At 49.8% G+C, this 24,094-nt stretch overlaps 1 protein-coding gene across 1 annotated transcript in view; it reads left to right on the top strand.

The window, feature by feature from the left end:
- Window positions 1–20,400, top strand: part of tubg1 (tubulin, gamma 1) — a 61,315-nt gene extending 40,915 nt beyond the window's left edge. Inside the window, exons 9-11 of the mRNA XM_073071832.1 lie at window positions 14,129–14,281; window positions 17,530–17,691; window positions 19,302–20,400. Of these exons, the coding sequence (XP_072927933.1) occupies window positions 14,129–14,281; window positions 17,530–17,691; window positions 19,302–19,499 (513 nt within the window). The 3' untranslated portion in view covers window positions 19,500–20,400. The remainder of the gene's footprint in view (window positions 1–14,128; window positions 14,282–17,529; window positions 17,692–19,301) is intronic.
- The last annotated feature ends 3,694 nt before the right edge of the window (window positions 20,401–24,094 follow it).

Here is a 24,094-nt window from a genome sequence, read left to right on the forward strand (position 1 = left end):
TGTCTTCCTTAGTGAAAACAGATCTAAAGTACTCATTAAATTCTTCTGCCATTTCTCTGTTTCCCATAACAATTTCACCCAATTCATTCTTCAAGGGCCCAACATTGTTCTTAACTATCTTCTTTCTCTTCACATACCTAAAAAAGCTTTTGCTATCTTCCTTTATATTCCTGGCTAGCTTGCGTTCGTACCTCATTTTTTCTCCCTGTATTGTCTTTTTAGTTAAATTCTGTTGTTCCTTAAACACTTCCCAATCATCTGTCCTCCCACTCACCTTAGCTCTGTCATATTTCCTTTTTTTTAATGCTATGCAATCTCTGACTTCCTTTGTCAACCACTGTGGCCCCTTTCCCCCCTTTGAATCCTTCCTTCTCTGGGGGAAGAACTGATTTTGCACCTTGTGCATTATTCCCAAGAATACCTGCCATTGCTGTTCCACTGTCTTTTCTGCTAGGCTATCCGTCCAGTCAACTTTGGCCAGCTCCTCCCTCATGGCTCCATAGTTTCCCCTGTTCATCTGCAACACTGACACCTCCGAGCTGCCCTTATCCTTCTCAATTTGCAGATAAAAGCTTATCATATTGTGATCACTACATCCTAATGGCTCCTTTACTGCGAGATTGCTTATCAAATCCTGTTCATTACATAACACTAAATCCAGAATAGTCTTGTCCCTGGTCGGCTCTCGTACAAGCTGTTCCAAGAATGCATCCTGTAGACACACTACAAACTCCCTATCCTGGGGTCCAGCACCAACCTGATTCTCCCAGTTCACCTGCATGTTGAAATCCCCCATAACTACTGCAACATTACCTTTGCCACATGCCAATGTTAACTCCCTATTCAACTTGCACCCAATATCCATGCTACTGTTTGGTGGCCTGTAGACAACACCCATTTGGGTCCTTTTGCCCTTACTGTTCCTCAGTTCTATCCACACAGACTCTACTTCTCCTGACCCTATGTCCCCCCTTACAAAGGACTGAATCTCATTCCTCACCAACAGGGCCACCCCACCCCCTCTGCCCACATTTCTGTCCCTACGATAGCACGTATACCCTTGTACATTCATTTCCCAGGTCTGATCTCCCTGCAGCCATGTCTCCGTTATCCCAACAACATCATAGTTACCCATTCGCACCTGGGCTTCAAGCTCATCCGCCTTATTTAGATAGATAGATACTTTATTCATCCCCATGGGGAAATTCCAACTTTTTTCCAATGTCCCATACACTTGTTGTAGCAAAACTAATTACATACAATACTTAACTCAGTAAAAAATATGATATGCATCTAAATCACTATCTCAAAAGCATTAATAATAGCTTTTAAAAAGTTCTTAAGTCCTGGTGGTAGAATTGTAAAGCCTAATGGCATTGGGGAGTATTGACCTCTTCATCCTGTCTGAGGAGCATTGCATCGATAGTAACCTGTCGCTGAAACTGCTTCTCTGTCTGTGGATGGTGCTATGTAGAGGATGTTCAGAGTTATCCATAATTGACCGTAGCCTACTCAGCGCCCTTCGCTCAGCTACCGATGTTAAACTCTCCAGTACTTTGCCCACGACAGAGCCCGCCTTCCTTACCAGCTTATTAAGACGTGAGGCGTCCCTCTTCTTAATGCTTCCTCCCCAACACGCCACCACAAAGAAGAGGGCGCTCTCCACAACTGACCTATAGAACATCTTCAGCATCTCACCACAGACATTGAATGACGCCAACCTTCTTAGGAAGTACAGTCGCCTCTGTGCCTTCCTGCACAAGGCATCTGTGTTGGCAGTCCAGTCTAGCTTCTCGTCTAACTGTACTCCCAGATACTTGTAGGTCTTAACCTGCTCCACACATTCTCCATTAATGATCACTGGCTCCATATGAGGCCTAGATCTCCTAAAGTCCACCACCATCTCCTTGGTCTTGGTGATATTGAGACGCAGGTAGTTTGAGTTGCACCATATCACAAAGTCCTGTATCAGTTTCCTATACTCCTCCTCCTGTCCATTCCTGACACACCCCACTATGGCCGTGTCATCAGCGAACTTCTGCACATGGCAGGATTCCGAGTTATATTGGAAGTCTGATGTGTACAGGGTGAACAGGACCGGAGAGAGCACGGTCCCTTGCGGCGCTCCTGTGCTGCTGACCACCGTGTCAGACCTACAGTCTCCCAACCGCACATACTGAGGTCTATCTGTCAAGTAGTCCACTATCCAATCCACCATGTGAGAGTCTACTCCCATCTCCGTTAGTTTGTGCCTTAAGATCTTGGGCTGGATGGTGTTAAAGGCACTAGAGAAGTCAAGGAATGTAATCCTCACAGCACAACTGACCCCATCTAGGTGAGAGAGTGATTTGTGCAGCAAATACGTGATAGCATCCTCCACTCCCACCTTCTCCTTATACGCAAACTGAAGAGGATCCTGGGCGTGCCTGGTTTGTGGCCTCAGATTCTGTATTATCAGCCGCTCCATGGTCTTCATCACGTGCGACGTCAAGGCAACAGGTCTGAAGTCATTCAACTCCTTTGGTTGTGGTTTCTTCGGTACCAGGACAATACAGGATGTTTTCCACTGTCTGGGTACTCTTCTCTGCTCCAGGCTCATGTTGAAGATGCGCTGTAGTGGTTCTCCCAGCTCAGCCGCACAGGCCCTCAGTAATCGTCCACTTCGTGCATTCAGATATAGAATTTTTAGCCCATTTCTCCTCTCTCTGTTTGAATCGCTGCCTATTGTGCTTAACCCAGCTCCCTGAACTCCCATCGGGCTATACGCCCCTAGAATTTTGTTGTCCTTCCTGAATTTACTTATTCTTTTAACACATTTAACTCCATGTTCCGTCAGACCATCCCTCTGTACATGAGTCCTCCTTATCACTTGTTCCGCCCCACCTTCCTCTACTACACAATATTCCGGAACCGTGTAGTCCCCACCTGTCCTTTATTCTTCCTCTCGCTATCCTCTCTCACATTCTGGATCCCTGCCCCCTGCAAATTTAGTTTAACCCCCCCCCCCCCCCCCCCAAGAAGCACTAACAAACTTCCCTGCAAACTTCCCCGCCCGGCGGCCCCCGATCTGACTCTCGCCTAATCACAGTACAATTTCCAAAGGCCAGGTAGCCTCCTCGCCGGTATCACCTTTGGGCCGTGGGAGGAAACCGGCAGCTTGCACGAGGAGGATGAGCAGATGACATCAACCATGAACTGTGATGTCCCAAGCTGTTAAAGAGTCACGTTGATTGCTACGTTACTGAGGCCCCCGTAGCAACGGAAACTGTTAGTGACTTTCACCTACTGTCATGAGAATGACTTTGCAAGGGCAGTATTTTAAAAAAAAACAGTTTAAGTATTTTGATACTGTATTCTCATTTTGCCTAGTTTTAGAATCCTCAGCTCCTGGACAAAGTCCGTAACCCTCTACACTACTGCACCTACTGTGGGTGTCAGAATTTTAAAACCCGCTCTCAGGTCACCGCTCACATGTTTGCAGTGAGAGTCTCTCCACTCTCCTCGTGACCGAAGCCCTCCGTTCCAGAGAGTACGGCGACCGAAGTCTGAGCGGCCGGGATGTCGCAGAATGCAGAGGAGGGTGGAAGGAAGAGCGGAGGCAAAATGGCCCATGTTATGAGAACCAGGGGAGAGGGGTAATGAAAAATACAGTGATTGCGGAGAGAAGAGCAGTGCTTTTCTGTAGGCGTGCAGATTGTAAGAGACGGTGTAGTGTCAGTTTGGGATGAAGGGAATGATCTATCTGGCAGAAGGCTTATCTGGAGCGTTAAGCACGTGAACGGGCTCCATCTCTACCAAGATCTCAGGAAGAGAGGTTGTTGAGTCGAAGGAATTTAACACAAGATATATATGAGGATCGTGACTGTTAATTAAATTGCTGGGTCAGTACTTTACCAAGAAGAAGGTGCTGTCTGGATCTCAGGACGAGAGGTTGCAGAGTCAAGGGGAATTTAACACAAGATACAGATGAGGATCTTGACTGTTAAACTAGTTGCTGGGTCAGGACTTTACCAGGAGGAAGGTGCTGTCTGGATCTCAGGACAAGAGGTTGCAGAGTCAAGGGGAATTTAACACAAGACACATCAAACATAGAAGAATACAGCAACAGGAACAGAGGCCCACAATGTGTGCCGAACTGGCCTGAAGACAAAAACACCCAAACACGAATCCCTCCTACGTACGGATGAGGATGGTGACCCTTTAAACAAGTTGCCGGGTCAGGACGTTACCAAGAGGATTTATTTGTTTGTTTGTTTATTTATTTATTGAGACTCAGTGCAGGATAGGCCCAGCAAACCCCAATTTAACCGCAGCCTAATCACAGGACAGTTTGCAATGACCAGTCACCCCTCTGACCGGCAGGTCTTTGGACAGTGGGAGGCTGCAGGGAGAACGTGTAAACTCCTTACAGGCAGCGGCAGGAGTTTTACACAAGATACAGGTGACCGTCGTGACCGTTTGCCAGGTCAGGATGAGGTGTGATCTGCACGTGGGGGTGGGAAGGGGGCAGGAGGTGTAAGCGAGGTCCTAATTAAATACTCTTGCTTTGATTTCACCAGGGAGAGCATAGAGGCTTAACAATTGGGGAGGGGTTTGCTGATATTGAGGGAGAACTGGAAGCTTGACAATTGGGGGAGGGGTTTGCTGATATTGAGGGAGAACTGGAAGCTTGACAATTGGGGGAGGGGTTTGCTGATATTGAGGGAGAACAGGGGGCTTGACAATTGGGGGAGGTTTGCTGATATTGAGGGAGAACTGGAAGCTTGACAATTGGGGGAGGGGTTTGCTGATATTGACGGAGAACTGAAGGGTTGACAATTAGGGGAGGGGTTTGCTGATATTGACGGAGAACTGGAGGCTTGACAATTAGGGGAGGGGTTTGCTGATATTGAAGGAGAACTGAAGGGTTGACAATTAGCAGGGTTTGCTGATATTGAGGGAGAACTGAAGGGTTGACAATTAGCGGGGTTTGCTGATATTGAGGGAGAACTGGAGGGTTGACAATTAGCGGGGTTTGCTGATATTGAGGGAGAACTGAAGGGTTGACAATTAGTGGGGTTTGCTGATATTGAGGGAGAACTGGAGGGTTGACAGTTGAGGGGGGGGTTTGCTGATATTGAGGGAGAACTGGAGGGTTGACAATTAGGGGAGGGGTTTGCTGATATTGACGGATAACTGAAGGGTTGACAATTAGCGGGGTTTGCTGATATTGACGGAGAACTGAAGGGTTGACAATTAGCGGGGTTTGCTGATATTGAGGGAGAACTGGAGGGTTGACAGTTGAGGGGGGGTTTGCTGATATTGAGGGAGAACTGGAGGGTTGACAATTAGTGGGGTTTGCTGATATTGAGGGAGAACTGGAGGGTTGACAGTTGAGGGGGGGGTTTGCTGATATTGAGGGAGAATTGAAGGGTTGACAATTAGGGGAGGGGTTTGCTGATATTGACGGAGAACTGAAGGGTTGACAATTAGTGGGGTTTGCTGATATTGACGGAGAACTGAAGGGTTGACAATTAGCGGGGTTTGCTGATATTGAGGGAGAACTGGAGGGTTGACAGTTGAGGGGGGGTTTGCTGATATTGAGGGAGAACTGGAGGGTTGACAATTAGGGGAGGGGTTTGCTGCAACACCTTGCTGTCAGGGAGGAAGGAGTGCCAGTAACATTGGAACACATTAGGGTAGATAAACCCCTGTTTGGTCAGCCCATAGTGAGGAGAATGTGAGTATCGTACAAGGGGGAAACTTTTCTCACTTATATAGGGCACAGCGGAAGTATTGTGTATGCACAGAGAGTGAGCAGGCAATTTGAGACCTGGTGAGGGACGTAATAGACTGACCTGTGCTCTCGTGTGGAAGGGGTTCATTACAAAGCACCGTGAACCATTGACAATACAATACGACCATATGATATAGGAGCAGAATTTGGCCATTTGGCCCATCGAGTCTGCTCCGCCCTTCCATCATGGCTCATCTATATTCCCTCTCACCCCGCCCACCCAGTCTCCTGCCTTCTTCCCGTATCCCTTCATCCCCTGACCAACAAATAATATATCAACCTCTGCCTTAAATTTACATAAAGACTCGGCCTCCACAGCCACCTGTGTCAATCAATTCCATAGATTCACCACCCTCTGGTTAAAGAAATTCCTCCGTATCTCTGTTCTAAAAGGATGCCCCTCTTTTCTGAGGCTGTGATAGATAGATAGATAGATACTTTATTCATCCCCATGGGGAAATTCAACTTTTATTTCCAATGTCCCATACACTTGTTGTAGCAAAACTAATTACATACAATACTTAACTCAGTAAAAAATATGATATGCATCTAAATCACTATCTCAAAAAGCATTAATAATAGCTTTTAAAAAGTTCTTAAGTCCTGGCGGTTGAATTGTAAAGCCTAATGGCATTGGGGAGAATTGACCTCTTCATCCTGTCTGAGAAGCATTGCATCGATAGTAACCTGTCGCTGAAACTGCTTCTCTGATTCTGGATGGTGCTATGTAGAGGATGTTCAGAGTTTTCCATAATTGACCGTAGCCTACTCAGCGCCCTTCGCTCAGTTAAACTCTCCAGTACTTTGCCCACGACAGAGCCCGCCTTCCTTACCAGCTTATTAAGACGTGAGGCTTCCCTCTTCTTAATGCTTCCTCCCCAACACGCCACCACAAAGAAGAGGGCGCTCTCCACAACTGACCTATAGAACATCTTCAGCATCTCACTACAGACATTGAATGACGCCAACCTTCTAAGGAAGTACAGTCGACTCTGTGCCTTCCTGCACAAGGCATCTGTGTTGGCAGTCCAGTCTAGCTTCTCGTCTAACTGTACTCCCAGATACTTGTAGGTCTTAACCTGCTCCACACATTCTCCATTAATGATCACTGGCTCCATATGAGGCCTAGATCTCCTAAAGTCCACCACCATCTCCTTGGTCTTGGTGATATTGAGACGCAGGTAGTTTGAGTTGCACCATATCACAAAGTCCTGTATCAGTTTCCTATACTCCTCCTCCTGTCCATTCCTGACACACCCCACTATGGCCGTGTCATCAGCGAACTTCTGCACATGGCAGGACTCCGAGTTATATTGGAAGTCTGATGTGTACAGGGTGAACAGGACCGGAGAGAGCACGGTCCCTTGCGGCGCTCCTGTGCTGCTGACCACCGTGTCAGACCTACAGTCTCCCAACCGCACATACTGAGGTCTATCTGTCAAGTAGTCCACTATCCAATCCACCATGTGAGAGTCTACTCCCATCTCCGTTAGTTTGTGCCTTAAGATCTTGGGCTGGATGGTGTTAAAGGCACTAGAGAAGTCCAGGAATGTAATCCTCACAGCACCACTGACCCCATCTAGGTGAGAGAGGGATTTGTGCAGCAAATACGTGATAGCGTCCTCCACTCCCACCTTCACCTTATACGCAAACTGAAGAGGATCCCGGGCGTGCCTGGTTTGTGGCCTCAGATTCTGTATTATCAGCCGCTCCATGGTCTTCATCACATGCGACGTCAAGGCAACAGGTCTGAAGTCATTCATCTCCTTTGGTTGTGGTTTCTTCGGTCCTCTGGTGTCCTCTGGTCTTAGACTCTCCCACCACAGGAAACATCCTCTCCACATCCACTCTATCTGGGACTTTCACCATTCGATAGGTTTCAGTGAGGTCACCCCTTGTTCTTCTGAATTCCAGTGAATACAGGCCCAGAGCCATCAAACGCTCTTCATATGACAAGCCGTTCAATCCCGGAATCATTTTTGTGAACCTCCTTTGAACTCTCCTGTGCCAGCACATCCTTTCTTAGATAAGGGACATATAACTGCTCACAATACTCCTCACCAGTGCTTTATAAAGCCTCAACATTCCATCCTTGCTTTTATATTCCAGCCCCCTTGAAATGAATGCTAACATCGCATTTGCCTTCCTCAACCTGCAAATTAACCTTTCGAGAATCCTGTGCCTCAGATTTTTGAATCATTTTCCATTTAGAAAATAGTTTACCCTGTTATTTCTTCTATGCTGCTGACGGGGCAGGAATGGGGCCAACTATGTGGTCAGGCCTGAGCATGCCCACCAGGGGAAGCTCTCTCATGCAGAGCCAGACTGTGGCAGCTGTAAGTCATCTCTGTAACCCCACCCTCTGCTCTCTGTCGTTCAGTTCTCAGACATGTTAACAGAAGCCCCAGTCTCGTATCCTTCTGCAGCATCAAAAATTCCAAGATCTTTAGAAGCATCAGTGCTGGCTAAGAGTTTGCTGTCTGACTCTACAGACACAAGTGCCCTCTGTGTACCACAGCTGAGTTACTGAGCTTCGGGTAGCCTTGGTTCTGGAGTACACTTGCTGTTTGTTCAACAGGGCCTGATTAGCTCTTCTTTCCTGACGGAAAATCGCGCACGTGCCCACAGATGACCTCTCCTGTGTGCGTGCCCCCACACGCCCTCTCACCCACACACACACACCCAGGAGAAAGTAAAGCACAGTAAGAGGATGGGAAAGGAGGAGGGAGACTTGGAAAGGTTGGGTGTTCCACACTGTTCGTACAGATCAAATCGTTACATAGTGCATTGAAGTAGAGAGCTTAAGGTAAAAGAAAACTTAGAGGAAAGTGATCTTACTGTGATCGAATTCACCCTGAAATTTGAGAAGGAGAAACTACAGTCAGATGTATCAGTATTACAGTGGAGTAAGGGAAATTACAGAGGCAAGAGAGAGGAGTTGGCCAGAATTGATTGGAAAAGTACGCTGGCAGGGATGACAGGAGAGCTGCAGTGACTGGAATTTCTGGAAGCAATTCGGAAGGTACAGGATATGTACATCCCAAAGAGGAAGAAGTATTCAAAAGGAAAGATGGCACAATGATGGCTAACAAGATAGATAGATAGATAGATAGATACTTTATTCATCCCCATGGGGAAATTCAACTTTTTTTCCAATGTCCCATACACTTGTTTTAGCAAAACTAATTACATACAATACTTAACTCAGTAAAAATATGATATGCATCTAAATCACTATCTCAAAAAGCATTAATAATAGCTTTTAAAAAGTTCTTAAGTCAAAGCCAAAGAGAAGTCAAAGCCAATGTAAAAGCCAAAGAGAGGGCATATAATAGTGTAAAAATTAGTAGAAAATTAGAGGATTGGGAAGCTTTTAAAAACCAACAGAAGGCAACTAAAATAGTCATTAAGAAGGTGAAGATGGAATACGAAAGTAAGCCAGCCAATAATATTAAAGAAGATATCAGAAGTTTCTTCAGATACATAAAGTGTAGAAGAGTGTAGATGAGAGTGGATATCGGACTGCTGGAAAGCAGTGCTGGAGAGATAGTGATGGGGGACAAGGAAATGGCAGACAAACTGAGTAGGTATTTTACCTGACAAATCTGTTGGAATTCTTTGAAGAGATAACAAGCAGGATAGAATTGGTAGATGTTGTGTACTTGGATTTTCAGAAGGCCTTTGTCAAAATGCCACACATGAGGCTGCTTAACAAGCTACGAGCCCATGGTATTACAGGAAAGCTTCTAGCATGGATAAAGCAGTGGCTGATTGGCAGGAGTAAAGAGTGGGAATAGAGGGAGCCTTCTCCGGCTGGATGCCGGTGACTAGTGGTGCAGGGGTCTGTGTTGGGACAGATTCTTTTTACGTTATATGTCAATAACTTGGATGATGGAATTGATGGCTTTGTCGCAAAGTTTGCAGAGGATATAAAGATAGGTGGAGGAGCTTAGAGACAGATTAAGAGAATGGAATACAGTGTCAGGAATTGTATCATCATGCACTTAGATAGCAGAGATAAAAGAGAGACTATTTTCTAATTGGAGAGGAAATACAAAAATTGGAAGTGCAAAGGGACTTGTGCAGGATTCCCTAAAGGGTAATTTGCAGGTTGAGTCTGTGATGAAGAAGGCAAATGTGATGTTCTCATTTATTTCAAGAGGACTAGAATATAAAAGGAAGGATGTAATTTTGAGAATTTATAAGGCACTGGTGAGGCCTCACTTGGAGTATGTGAGCAGGTTTGGGCCCCTTTTCTTAGAAAGAACGTGCTGAAACTGGAGAGGGTTCAAAGACGGGTCACAAAAATGTTTCCAGGATTAAACGGCTTTTCATATGAAGAGCCCATATGATGGCTCTGGGCCTGTATTCACTGGAATTCAGGAGAATGAGGGGTGACCTCATTGAAGCCTATGGAATGGAGAAAGGCCTTGATAGAGTGGATGTGGAGAGGATGTTTCCTGTGTGGGAGAGTCGAAGAACTGTGAAGAATGGTGGTGAATCTGTGCCATTCTTTGCCACAGGTGGCTGTAGAGGCCAAGTCTTTGTGTATATTTAGGGCACAGGTGGATAGATTCGTGATTGGTCAGGGCATGTAGGGATCCGGGGGGGCAGGGGTGGTGGTGGGGAGTCAGGAGATCAGGCCTGAGAGGAAAATTGGATCAGCCATGATAAAATGCCAGAGTAGATGCGATGAGCCAAATGGCCTAATTCTGCTCCTGCGTCTTATGAAGTTCGAAGTAAATTTATTATCACAGTATGTACAGAAATCTTAGAAAAATGTTTAAAAGAATCTGTAAAGTGAAGATGCTTTCAAAAATAATGAAGTTTCTAAGTATAAAAACACTATAAAGAGCAGCAAACATTGAAAAAATGAAATCAAGTCCACATTTGGTGTGACTACCTTTTGCCTTTAAAACTGCATCGGTTCTCTTCGGTACGTTGTCATGCAGTTTTATAAGAAAATCGGCTGGGAGGTTGTTCCAAGCCTCCTCTTCTGCAGACTTTGGCTGCCTCGCTTGCTTCTGTCTCTCCGGGTAAACCTAGACAGCCTCGGTGATGTTGAGATCAGGGCTGTGTGGAGGCCACACCATCTGAAACCTATATCAAACAGGAACCCAACCTTTCTCATGCCTTGGGCCCCTGCCGTTAAAAGCAATCTAGGGTGCTGAAGAATGTTGCCAAGTACTATATGTATGTCACCATACACTACACTGTGTAGAACACAAGAAATACAATGAAATCAATGAAAAACTACACAAAGACCGGAAAAACAACTAACGTGCAAAAGAAGACAAACTCTGCAAACTTAAAATAGCAAATGCTACTAATAATAAATATACGTCATAGATAATACACAGAACATTTGTTGTTGAAAGTGAGCCTATAGGTTGTGGAATCAGTTCAGAGTTGAGGTGAGTGAAGTTGTCCATGCTTGTTCAGGAGCCTGATGGTTGAGGGGTAATAACTGTTCCTGAACCTGGTGGTGTGGGTCCTGAGGCGCCTGTACCTCCTTCCTGATGGTTGAGGGGTAATAACTATTCCTGAACCTGGTGGTGTGGGACCTGAGGCTCCTGTACCTCCTTCCTGATGGTTGAGGGGTAATAACTATTCCTGAACCTGGTGGTGTGGGACCTGAGGCTCCTGTTCATCCTTCCTGATGGTTGAGGGGTAATAACTGTTCCTGAAACTGGTGGTGTAGGTCTTGAGGCTCCTGTACCTCCTTCCTGATGGTTGAGGGGTAATAACTGTATCTGAATCTGGTAGTGTGGAATATGAGGCTCCTGTACCTCATTCCTGATGGTTGAGGGGTAATAACTGTTCCTGAACCTGGTGATGTGGGTCCTGAGGCTCCTGTACGTCCTTCCTGATGGTTGAGGGGGAATAACTGTTCCTGAACCTGGTGGTGTGGGTCCTGAGGCTCCTGTACGTCCTTCCTGATGGTTGAGGGGGAATAACTCTTCTGAGGCTCCTGTACCTCCTTCCTGATGGTTGAGGGGTAATAACTGTATCTGAATCTGGTAGTGTGGAATATGAGGCTCCTGTACCTCATTCCTGACGGTTGAGGGGTAATAACTGTTCCTGAACCTGGTGGTGTGGGTCCTGAGGCTCCTGTAACTCCTAATATAGCAGTGTAAAGAGAGCACGGCCTAGGTGCTGGAGGGCCCTGGTGATGGACGCTGTTTTCCTGCGACAGTGTTCCACGTAGATGTGCTCAATAGTGGGGAGGGCTTTACCCGCGGTGGATTGGGAGGGTATCTATATCACATTTTTGTCGGCTTCTCCGATGGCGTTTCCTTACCGGGCACGATGCAACTGCTCAGGGTATTCTCCACTGTAATTCACAAATTCTGCTGTGTGAAGTTCCACAATTCCCAATATAACAGTTTCATTAGCTAATTTAGTTCAAAGTAACTGTAAGGGGACATCTTTGACTTCAGATAAGTGCATTTCAGCACCCACCTAATCACTGTATAGTGTGCTAGCCAGTCCCACTTCAATTGTTTATCTGATTCCCACCATCAGAGATCTGGGTAGTGATTTCATTATGAGGATTATTCAGCACATGCTTCGTAGGCCCCAGTACCGTGAAAGATGTAGATCTTGTATTTTCTGCGCTCTTGCAAAGAAGAAACTTAACAGTGGGTGTTCAGTGTAAGTCATTGACATGTGCTGTGGCCCTTTTATTTTGGGTCTTAGCGGATTTGGTCCGTCTATGTCCCCGTTTGTGTGGCTGCTGCGTGATGTGTTACCTTGCTACAAATCAGTACCACAAAATAACAGGACGGTGCACATACGCAATTAAGCGATTTAGCTTTATAGTTCTTCATTTGATGGAAGGGTTAGTGAAGAGAAACAAAAGGGCCCAGTTTAATGAAACAGTCTAATATGCATGTTGGAGCTCACAGCTTCCCTTCCGACTGCCCCCCAGACGTCGTCGACTCCCGGCTCCACTCCAAGTCCACTCCTTCCGTCTGTCTGTGACCTCTCCATTCTGGCATCTTCTCTCTTCATCTCTCGCCGAACAAAAGACCCAGATCGCCTCGGTCTCAGGCACACAACAAGAAAAAAAACGCTCCCTCCATAGAACCACAGAACATTACAGCACAGAAACAGGCCTTTCGGCCCTTCTTGGCCGTGCTGAACCATTTCCCTGCCTAATCCCACTGACCTGCACCTGGCCCATATCCCTCCATACACCTCTCATCCATGTACCTGCCCAAGTTTTTCTTAAATGTTAAAAGTGAGCCCGCATTTACAACTTCATCTGGCAGCTCATTCCACACTCCCACCACCCTCTGTGTGAAGAAGCCCCCCCCCCCCCAATGTTCCCTTTAAACTTTTCCCCCTTCAACCTTAACCCATGTCCTCTAATTTTTTCTCCCCTGGCCTCAGTGGAAAAAGCCTGCTTGCATTCACTCTATCTGTACCCATCATAATTTTATACACCTCTATCAAGTCTCCACTTATTCTTCTGTGCTGCAGGGAATGAAGTCCTATGAATGGTGCACATTCCAAGGCCCCCGTTATCTCCAGTCACAACCCAAACACTGCTGCTACAGAAAAACCATAACGTTAGCAGTGAAACTTTCCCAGGGCGTTATACTCATAATGATGGACCGAGCGCGCGCACACGCACACACTCTCTCTCACACACATACGCACACTCTCTCTCTCACACACGCACACTCTCTCACACACATACGCACACTCTCTCTCACACACACACACGCACACTCTCTCTCTCACACACATATGCACACTCTCTCTCTCACACACATACGCACACTCTCTCACACACATACGCACACTCTCTCTCACACACATACACACTCTCTCACACACACACGCACACACTCTCTCCCTCACACACGCACACTGCCCCCTCCCCCCCCCCCTTACTTCTTCCCATAGATCTTGTCTGTGTGTGTTGTTGCTCTGGATTTCCAGCGTCTGCAGAATCTCTTCTGCGTTCATAACTGTGCAAATTGGGCGAACGATTAATTTTTTATTGGACAGCAGATCATCGTCTCTCCTTCGGAGGGGGGATTTGCCATTACTTTGTTTGGAGTGTGGTGGGTGCTAGTGCTTCTTGGGGGGGGGGTTTGCTGCTTGTGCATGGGAGGGGGGGCTTTGGGGTTCTAATGTTTTACCTCCACCCTTTGGGGTTCTCATCTATTTCGAGGGTGTCTGCGGAGAGTAAGAATTTCAGGTTGTATAATGTACACATTCTCTGCTATTAAATGGAACTATTGAACGTAACTTCTGATTTCAGCCCTTAACTGAGAAACCAGTTGGTCTATGAGGAGAAATTAAAATGACTGTTTAAAATGGGAGCATCTTTGTCCTCAGGTGGCAAGCGTACGGAAAACAACCGTCCTGGATGTCATGCGGAGGCTGCTCCAACCGAAGAACGTGATGGTGTCCACCGGCAGAGACAGACAAACCAACCACTGTTACATCGCCATTCTCAACATTATCCAGGGGGAGGTGGACCCCACTCAGGTAGATCTACAGATAACGGGTTTGAGGGCAATGTAAACCTTCCCACATATAGCCATATAACAATTGCAGCACGGAAACAGGCCATCTCGGCCCTTCTAGTCCGTGCCGAACGCTTACTCTCACCTAGTCCCACCGACCTGCACTCAGCCCATAACCCTCCATTCCTTTCCTGTCCATATACCTATCCAATTTTACTTTAAATGACAATATTGAACCTGCCTCTACCACTTCTACTGGAAGCTCGTTCCACACAGCTTCCACTCTCTGAGTAAAGAAATTCCCCCTCGTGTAACCCCTAAACTTTTGCTCCCTCACTCTCAACTCGTGTCCTCTTGTTTGAATCTCCCTTACTCTCAATGGAAAAAGCCTATCCACGTCAACTCGATCTATCCCCCTCATAATTTTAAATACCTCCATCCATTGCATAGTGCCAAATACACGGGTCGACAGTGTCTGTTGTCCACAGATAATTTAGTAAGGCAGTTGACATGGTCCCCAGTAGCAGTTTTTTGTGGAAGATGTAGAATCATGGGATTCAAGGTGACTTTGTAATTTAATTCATTCCTGGCCTGCTCATAGAAAGGGTTAATTATCCCCAGGGGTCCGTCGTGCGGCTTCTGCTGTTTTCATGTGTATTAGTAACTTGGATAAAAATGTACATTGGGGGGGTTAGTAAGTTTGCAGAGAAGTCTAAAGAATCGTGGATCAAAACACAAAAATACAACTGCAGATGCTGTGGATCAAAGAATACGTACACGACGCTGGAAGAACTCAGCAGGTCAGGCAGCATCCGTGAGAAAAGAGTAGCCAATGTTTCGGGCCGAGACCCTTCATCAGGAATGGGGGGGAGAGAGGGCCGAAGCCCAGTAATAGAGATAGGGGAGGGGGTAGGGCCTAGAGACGCCAGGTGGACAACCAATCAAGGAAGGATAAAGGGGGGAGGGGATAAGCATGAAAGAACTGTAGAGATAAAGGAGCAGAAAGTTGAAAGGGGAGAGGGGCAGAGAAGGACCTAGGATAGGGGAAGGGGAGGGGGAGGGAATTACCGGAAATTGGAGAATTCAATGTCCATACCACCAGGCTGGAGGCTACCCAGACGGTAGATGAGGTGTTGCTCCTCCAACCTGAGTTTGGCCTCATCATGGCAGTAGAGGAGACCGTGTATGGACATATCCGAATGGGAATGTGAAGCAGAGTTGAAGTGGGTGGCAACTGGGAGGTCCTGTCTATTGTGGTGGACGGAGCGGAGGTGCTTGACGAAGTGGTCCCCCAATCTGCATCGGGTCTCACCGATGTAGAGGAGGCCGCACCGGGATCACCGGATACAATAGATGACTCCAGCAGACTCACAGGTGAAGGTTCCGCCACCTTCAACAGGATCCCACCACCGAGCACATCTTTCCCTCCCTACCCCTCTCTGCTTTTCGCAGGGATCGTTCCCTCCGCGACTGCCTGGTCCACACGTCCCTCCCCACAGATCTCCCACCTGGTACTTAGCCCTGCAAGCGCAAATGCTACACCTGTCCCTACACCTCCCCCATTACCACCATTCCGGGCCCCAGACAGCCCTTCCAGGTGAGGCAACACTTCACCTGTGCTCCCGGTGCGGCCTCCTCTACATCGGCGAGACCCGACGCAGGTTGGGGGACCGCTTCGTCCAGCACCTCCGCTCCGTCCGCCACAATAGACAGGATCTCCCGGTTGCCACCCACTTCAACCTTGCCTCTCATTCCCATCTAGATATGTCCATACATGGCCTCCTCTACTGCCATGATGAGGCCAAACTCAGGTTGGAGGAGCAACACCTCATCTACCGTCTGGGTAGCCTCCAGCCTGGTGGTATGGACATTGAATTCTCTAATTTCCGGTAATTCCCTCCCCCTCCCCTATCCTAGGTCCCTCTCTGCTCCTCTCCCCTTTCAACTTTCTGCTCCTTTATCTCTACAGTTCTTTCATGCTTATCCCCTCCCTCCTTTATCCTTCCTCTGATTGGTTCTTCACCTGGCGCCTCTAGCCCTTCCCCCTCCTCTATCTCTATTATTGGGCTTCGGCCCTCTCTTCCCCCCCCCCTCCCTCCATTCCTGATGAAGGGTCTTGGCCCGAAACGTTGGCTACTCTTTTCTCACAGATGCTGCCTGACCTGCTGAGTTCTCCAGCGTCGTGTACGTATTCTAAAGAATCGTGGAGCTCTGGACGGTGGACAAGTCCGTGAACAACTCTGGATGGTCTGTCAAAAGGAATCAGCAGAATATCAGCAGATCTGTGGCAGATGAGGGCAGTGAAATGGAAGGTAGAATTTAATCTGAGCAAGTATGGGAGGTCTAATGGGAAGTGTGCAGTTCATGGTAAGACCCTTTGGACCATTGATGCGCAGAGGAACGCGGGTTCTTATCATGGGTTCCGGGTCCAAAAGTGGAAACAGAAGGCGAATGCCATCTTAGCCTTCGTTGGTTGGGCATTGAACGTAAGAGTCAGGAAGTCATGTTGCAACTTTGTATAAAACTTTTGTTCAGCCACACTGGGAGTGTTGCATATAGCACACCCCATTGTGAGAAGGGGGTAAGGCTGTGGAAGAGGTTTACCAGGATTAGAGGGTACGAACTGTAAGGAGAGGTTGGGTTGGCTTCACTGGAGAGTTGGATGTTGGGGGTTAGGGGTGGCGGTGGTGGACCTGATAGAAGTTTATAGACGCGTGGACAGGGTAGACAGTCACATGCTTTTCCCGGGGTCAAGACATCAAATACTGGCGTTTAAGGAAAGAGGGGAAGGTTGAAAGGAGATCAGTGGAGATAGTTTTTATGACGGCTGAAGCAGCCGTCAGGGGAGGTGTGGAGGAAGACACAGTGCTGGCATTTAAGAAGCGTTTAGATGGACAGATGAAAATGCAGGGGTGTTCAGGCACAGAGATTCAGTTTTGGCTGGTCTTCGAGCTTGACACAGACGTTGTGGGCTGAAGTGCCTGTTCCTAAGCTGTGTAAATAGTCCACTGACTGAGATCCACCAGGGTCGTACTGTGGAACGCTTCAAAACACTTTGAAAATCCTACTTTTTGATTTGGCCTACTTAATGCCTGTTGACGCTGATTACATTTACATAATTTGGTATATTCGATTACTTTTTATTCAATAGAATGTTTGCCTTCACTTGCAGGTCGGTTTAGCGTCACAGCCTGTGTAAAGGACGTGAGTCTGCATCTTCATGTACGAAAGGTGCTTTCGAAATAAAGGGTATTACTTTTGTTTGAATAGGTCCACAAGAGTCTGCAAAGAATACGAGAAAGGAAATTGGCCAACTTCATCCCCTGGGGGCCGGCCAGCATTCAGGTGGCGTTGTCACGCAAGTCCCCGTACCTGCCTTCGGCACACCGCGTCAGTGGGCTCATGATGGCCAATCACACCAGCATCTCGTCGGTCAGTATCTGTGTCGCGCTCGCCTCATCAGCTTTGGGTCCGCACAACCTCCCATTTCCTCCCTCATCCCCTCTTTCGCCTCCCCCTCGAGGCATACTATCTTCAATTATAGGCGAAACGTCATGGAAGCGTCGAGCAGCTGGTGATAAGCAACCCGCTTTATCTTTTGACTGACAACTTATGATCCGTGCCTTGCCTGAGCACGCCTCACGGAGTGTGTGGTACTTTACATAGCAATCAGCAGAAGGGATACAACAGTACAAACCTTCTCAGGAAGGCTCTCTAGCTCACTAACTCTGCTGCCCCCCCCACGCCTCGAGGTGGCACGCAGGGGAGCCCGAGGGTGGTGACTCTGTGGAACTCATTGCCGCGGACGGCCGGGTCATTGGGTGTAATTAAAGCGGAGGTTGATTAGTCAGGGCGTCAGAGGTTACGGGGAGAAGGCAGGAGAGTGGGATTGAGAGGGATAGTAAATCAGCCACAATTGAATGGCAGAACAGACTCGATGGGCTGAACGATTCACCCTCTGCCACCGGAGAAGAAAACAAGTAAATAAATGAAAGAAGGCGGTAAATGGAGTGCTGTAAGGGAGGGAAAAGTGTTAGGTAGGATAAAAGGGTCAGCACCACATTGCGGGCTGAAGGGTCTGCACTAATCAGTGTTCCCAGTTTAACCCGGCTGATCGTGCCGGTTGAGGTGGCAGGGGCATTGCTGGATCACCAGGAGGCCAGTGCGATGACGCACAAGAAGGCACGGACATCCGTTTCTCCTGATGTGAAAAACCTGTACAGTAAATGGCAGCAGTTCAGGCAGTGACTGTCCCTGGACCAGTGTGATGTCACTCGTTGCCGTGTGGACTGTCACTGGACCAGTGTGATGTCACTCGTTGCCGTGTGGACTGTCACTGGACCAGTGTGATGTCACTGTTTGCCGTGTGGACTGTCACTGGACCAGTGTGATGTCACTGTTTACCCAATTTCCCTCGGGATCAATAAATTCTGTCTGTCTGTTTGTGTGTGGACTGTCACTGGACCAGTGTGATGTCACTCGTTGCCGTGTGGACTGTTACTGGGCCAGTGTGATGTCACTCGTTGCCGTGTGGACTGTCACTGGACCAGTGTGATGTCACTCGTTGCCGTGTGGACTGTCACTGGACCAGTGTGATGTCACTCGTTGCCGTGTGGACTGTCACTGGACCAGTGTGATGTCACTGTGTGTGGACTGTCATTGGACTAGTGTGATGTCACTCTTTGCCATGGGGGTTGTCTCTGAACCAGTGTGATGTCACTGTGTGTGGACTGTCACCTTTCCATTTTGCACTGGTTCTGTCTGTTTCCGGAAATCGACGTACTCTGCAGGCTGCAGGATTGTAACAGTTGTCAAAGTTTTGTGTCAAACATATAAATCACTGTCTAAAGCTCACTTGGTATGGAACCTGCATTGTAAAAATACTGAGTCACAGTTCATTACTAACGCCATACTGGTCTTTCGAGAATTAAATCCAGCTTTCAATGTTAATAGCATCCATCTGGGAGATTTCTGTGAGATTAAGCTGCACCTTCGTGTGCATGTTATGGCATTAAAGGTTTCTCTTTACTCTGCCCCCGCAGTTATTTGAGAGAACCAGCAGGCAGTATGACAAGCTCCGAAAGAGAGAGGCATTCCTGGAGCAGTTTCGCAAAGAGGACATATTCAAGGAGAACTTTGCCGAGCTGGACGACTCCCGGGAGATTGTCCAGCAGCTGATTGACGAATATCACGCAGCTACCCGCCCCGACTACATCTCCTGGGGTACGCAGGAGCACTGACCACTGCGTGCCGATTCCGCCCGCTCTGTGTGCTGAGGAGTCGTCTCTGTGCCTGTATTTACGTTTCTGTAATCCTTTGTGTGTGAGACACTAACCGGAGGTGAGGAAGTGTGTTAAATTCCAAAGGCAAGCTGACGTAGGCCTGAACACCACGGTCCCATTCTGTTCTGAGACGTGTTCTGAGGAAGGTTTTGGGCGAAAGCTGGCGATGAGGCATTGGCCATAAGGGTTTCTGTATCTGACTGTGACGGTGACTCACCGTGACGCCGTTCTGCACTCCTGATGAGGAATGAGAGTTTGCATGCGTAGTGAGTCAGTGGGTGTGTGTGTGTGTGTCCTCTGTTCTGGCAGCATCCAGACAACCCTGGAAAATCTTCCACAAGCGACTCACGGTAAATAAAGCATTTTGGCAAAAAGGTCTGCAACTTGAATCCCTTTGTGGGAATCACTACTTCTGATCGATTGGATAGACAGTTTCATTTAAAAGTGGATCAATTAAATCTAATATTCTTCATTTTTGGCCAAGCAGTGGCATCCACTGTCTGCTTGCGGCTGTCTGGACACTCGATCTAGATCAGGGTCGGTCCAGGGCCCCCCCCCCCCCCCTTGCTTATTGGTATTGCCCCATGGCATAAGAAAGGTTTGGGATCCCTGGGGTCGATGTTTCTTCAGGAACGTCGGCACCTCAGTTTAGCAAGCGGCCTCAGGGTGTTCGAACTCTGCTCACGTTGGCTCGTGATTACAGCCTCTTCGGTTTCTGCCTTGTCCCGGTAAAACAAAGGCAATCTTGAAAAGATTGAAAGAGGTTTTGTTTACGTGTAGGAGGGGCTGGGGAAGTGGCCTGGTGTTGATTGAGCGTACCTGTATGACTCTGGCTAATAAAGGACTTCCTCTGCACAGCCGTGTGTGTGTGTGTATGTGTCTGTTTTAGGGTAATTTGGGCTTCATGGCCTGGCAACTCAGAGTTGGTCTCACGCAGTCGCGATTACTTGGCTGCGGTAATGAATGTGACTTTACCGGTCTTTAACATTAAAAGACAGCCAGGTGCACATTGTTTACTGGCCAGTTAGTGTTTGGATTACTCTTTTGTGGTCAGAACCTTCACCTTCCCCCTCTCCTCGAAACCCATCATATCCAGTCTCTTAACTGAAGTTCTCTATTCCTGGAAATGCCCAGGCAACTTTCCAGTGTCCCCCCCCACCTCAATCTCCTGTGTCCCCCCACCTCAGAGGCCAATCTCCTGTGTCCCCCACCCCACCTCAGAGGCCAATCTCCTGTGTTCTCCCCACCTCAGAGGCCAATCTCCTGTGTGTCCCCCCACATCAGAGACCAATCTCCTGTGTGCCCCCCCCACCTCAGAGGCCAATCTCCTGTGTGCCCCCCACCTCAGAGGTCAATCTCCTGTGTGCCCCCCACCTCAGAGGCCAATCTCCTGTGTGCCCCCCACCTCAGAGGTCAATCTCCTGTGTGTCCCCCCACCTCAGAGGTCAATCTCCTGTGTGCCCCCCCACCTCAGAGGTCAATCTCCTGTGTGTCCCCCCACCTCAGAGGCCAATCTCCTGTGTTCTCCCCACCTCAGAGACCAATCTCCTGTGTGCCCCCCCACCTCAGAGGCCAATCTCCTGTGTTCTCCCCACCTCAGAGACCAATCTCCTGTGTGCCCCCCCCACCTCAGAGGCCAATCTCCTGTGTGCCCCCCACCTCAGAGGCCAATCTCCTGTGTGCCCCCCCACCTCAGAGGTCAATCTCCTGTGTGTCCCCCCACCTCAGAGGCCAATCTCCTGTGTTCTCCCCACCTCAGAGGCCAATCTCCTGTGTGTCCCCCCACCTCAGAGGTCAATCTCCTGTGTCCCCCCCACCTCAGAGGCCAATCTCCTGTGTGCCGCCCCCACCTCAGAGTTCAATCTCCTGTGTGCCCCCCCACCTCAGAGACCAATCTCCTGAGTGCCCCCCCACAGAGGCCAATCTCCTGTGTGCCCCCCCACCTCAGAGGTCAATCTCCTGTGTGCCCCCCCACCTCAGAGGTCAATTACCTGTGTGCCCCCCCACCTCAGAGGTCAATTACCTGTGTGCCCCCCACCTCAGAGGCCAATCTCCTGTGTGCCCCCCCACAGAGGCCAATCTCCTGAGTGCCCCCCCACCTCAGAGGTCAATCTCCTGTGTGCCCCCTCACCTCAGAGGTCAATCACCTGTGTCCCCCCCCACCTCAGAGGTCAATCTCCTGTGTGCCCCCCCACCTCAGAGGCCAATCTCCTGTGTGCCCCCACCTCAGAGGCCAATCTCCTGTGTGCCCCCCCCACAGAGGTCAATCTCCTGTCCCCCCCACCTCAGAGGCCAATCTCCTGTGTGCCCCCCCCACAGAGGTCAATCTCCTGTGTGTCCCCCCCACCTCAGAGGCCAATCTCCTGTGTGTCCCCATCTCAGAGGTCAATCTCCTGTGTCCCCCCCACCTCAGAGGCCAATCTCCTGTGTCCCTCCCACCTCAGAGGTCAATCTCCTGTGTGTCCCCATCTCAGAGGTCAATCTCCTGTGTCCCTCCCACCTCAGAGGCCAATCTCCTGTGTGTCCCCACCTCAGAGGTCAATCTCCTGTGTGTCCCCCCACCTCAGAGGCCAATCTCCTGTGTCCCCCCCCATCTCAGAGGTCAATCTCCTGTGTCTCCCCCCATCTCAGAGGCCAATCTCCTGTGTGTCCCCACCTCAGAGGTCAATCTCCTGTGTCTCCCCCCATCTCAGAGGCCAATCTCCTGTGTGTCCCCACCTCAGAGGTCAATCTCCTGTGTCTCCCCCCACCTCAGAGGCCAATCTCCTGTGTGCCCCCCCCCACAGAGGTCAATCTCCTGTCCCCCCCCCCACAGAGGCCAATCTCCTGTGTGCCCCCCCACCTCAGAGGTCAATCTCCTGTGTGCCCCCCACCTCAGAGGCCAATCTCCTGTGTCCCCCCCACCTCAGAGGCCAATCTCCTGTGTGCCCCCCACCTCAGAGGCCAATCTCCTGTGTGCCCCCCACCTCAGAGGCCATTCTCCTGTGTCCCCCCCCCCACCTCAGAGGCCAATCTCCTGTGTGCCCCCCACCTCAGAGGCCAATCTCCTGTGTGCCCCCCACCTCAGAGGCCATTCTCCTGTGTCCCCCCCCCCACCTCAGAGGCCAATCTCCTGTGTGTCCCCACCTCAGAGGCCAATCTCCTGTGTGTCCCCCCTCCACCTCAGAGGCCAGTCTCCTGTGTGCCCCCCCCACCTCAGAGGCTAATCTCCTGTGTCCCCCCCACCTCAGAGGCCAATCTCCTGTGTCCCCCCCACCTCAGAGGCCAATCTCCTGTGTCCCCCCCCCACCTCAGAGGCCAATCTCCTGTGTCCCCCCCCCCACCTCAGAGGCCAATCTCCTGTGTGTCCCCACCTCAGAGGTCAATCTCCTGTGTGCCCCCCACCTCAGAGGCCATTCTCCTGTGTCCCCCCCCCCACCTCAGAGGCCAATCTCCTGTGTCCCCCCCCCACCTCAGAGGTCAATCTCCTGTGTGTCCCCACCTCAGAGGCCAATCTCCTGTGTCCCCCCCCCACCTCAGAGGTCAATCTCCTGTGTGTCCCCACCTCAGAGGCCAATCTCCTGTGTGTGCCCCCCCCACCTCAGAGGTCAATCTCCTGTGTGCCCCCCCACCTCAGAGGCCAATCTCCTGTGTCTCCCCCCACCTCAGGGGCCAATCTCCTGTGTCCCCCCCCACCTCAGAGGCCAATCTCCTGTGTGTCCCCCCCCCCCACAGAGGCCAATCTCCTGTGTGCCCCCACCTCAGAGGTCAATCTCCTGTGTGTCCCCATCTCAGAGGTCAATCTCCTGTGTCCCCCCCCCCACCTCAGAGGCCAATCTCCTGTGTGCCCCCCCACCTCAGAGGTCAATCTCCTGTGTGCCCCCCCACCTCAGAGGCCAATCTCCTGTGTCCCCCCCCCCACCTCAGAGGCCAATCTCCTGTGTCCCCCCCCCCACCTCAGAGGCCAATCTCCTGTGTGTCCCCCACCTCAGAGGCCAATCTCCTGTGTCCCCCCCCCACCTCAGAGGTCAATCTCCTGTGTGTCCCCCCCCACCTCAGAGGCCAATCTCCTGTGTGTCCCCCACCTCAGAGGCCAATCTCCTGTGTCCCCCCCCCACCTCAGAGGTCAATCTCCTGTGTCCCCCCCCCACCTCAGAGGCCAATCTCCTGTGTGTCCCCACCTCAGAGGCCAATCTCCTGTGTGCCCCCCCCACCTCAGAGGCCAATCTCCTGTGTCCCCCCCCCACCTCAGAGGTCAATCTCCTGTGTGTCCCCCCCCACCTCAGAGGCCAATCTCCTGTGTCCCCCCCCCACCTCAGAGGCCAATCTCCTGTGTGTCCCCATCTCAGAGGTCAATCTCCTGTGTCCCCCCCCCCACCTCAGAGGTCAATCTCCTGTGTGTCCCTCCCACCTCAGAGGCCAATCTCCTGTGTCCCCCCACCTCAGAGGTCAATCTCCTGTGTCCCCCCCACCTCAGAGGCCAATCTCCTGTGTGCCCCCCCACCTCAGAGGTCAATCTCCTGTGTGCCCCCCCACCTCAGAGGTCAATCTCCTGTGTGCCCCCCCACCTCAGA

This window comes from Hemitrygon akajei, chromosome 18, assembly GCF_048418815.1.
Source record: "Hemitrygon akajei chromosome 18, sHemAka1.3, whole genome shotgun sequence".
NCBI classification, from domain to species: Eukaryota; Metazoa; Chordata; class Chondrichthyes; order Myliobatiformes; family Dasyatidae; genus Hemitrygon; species Hemitrygon akajei.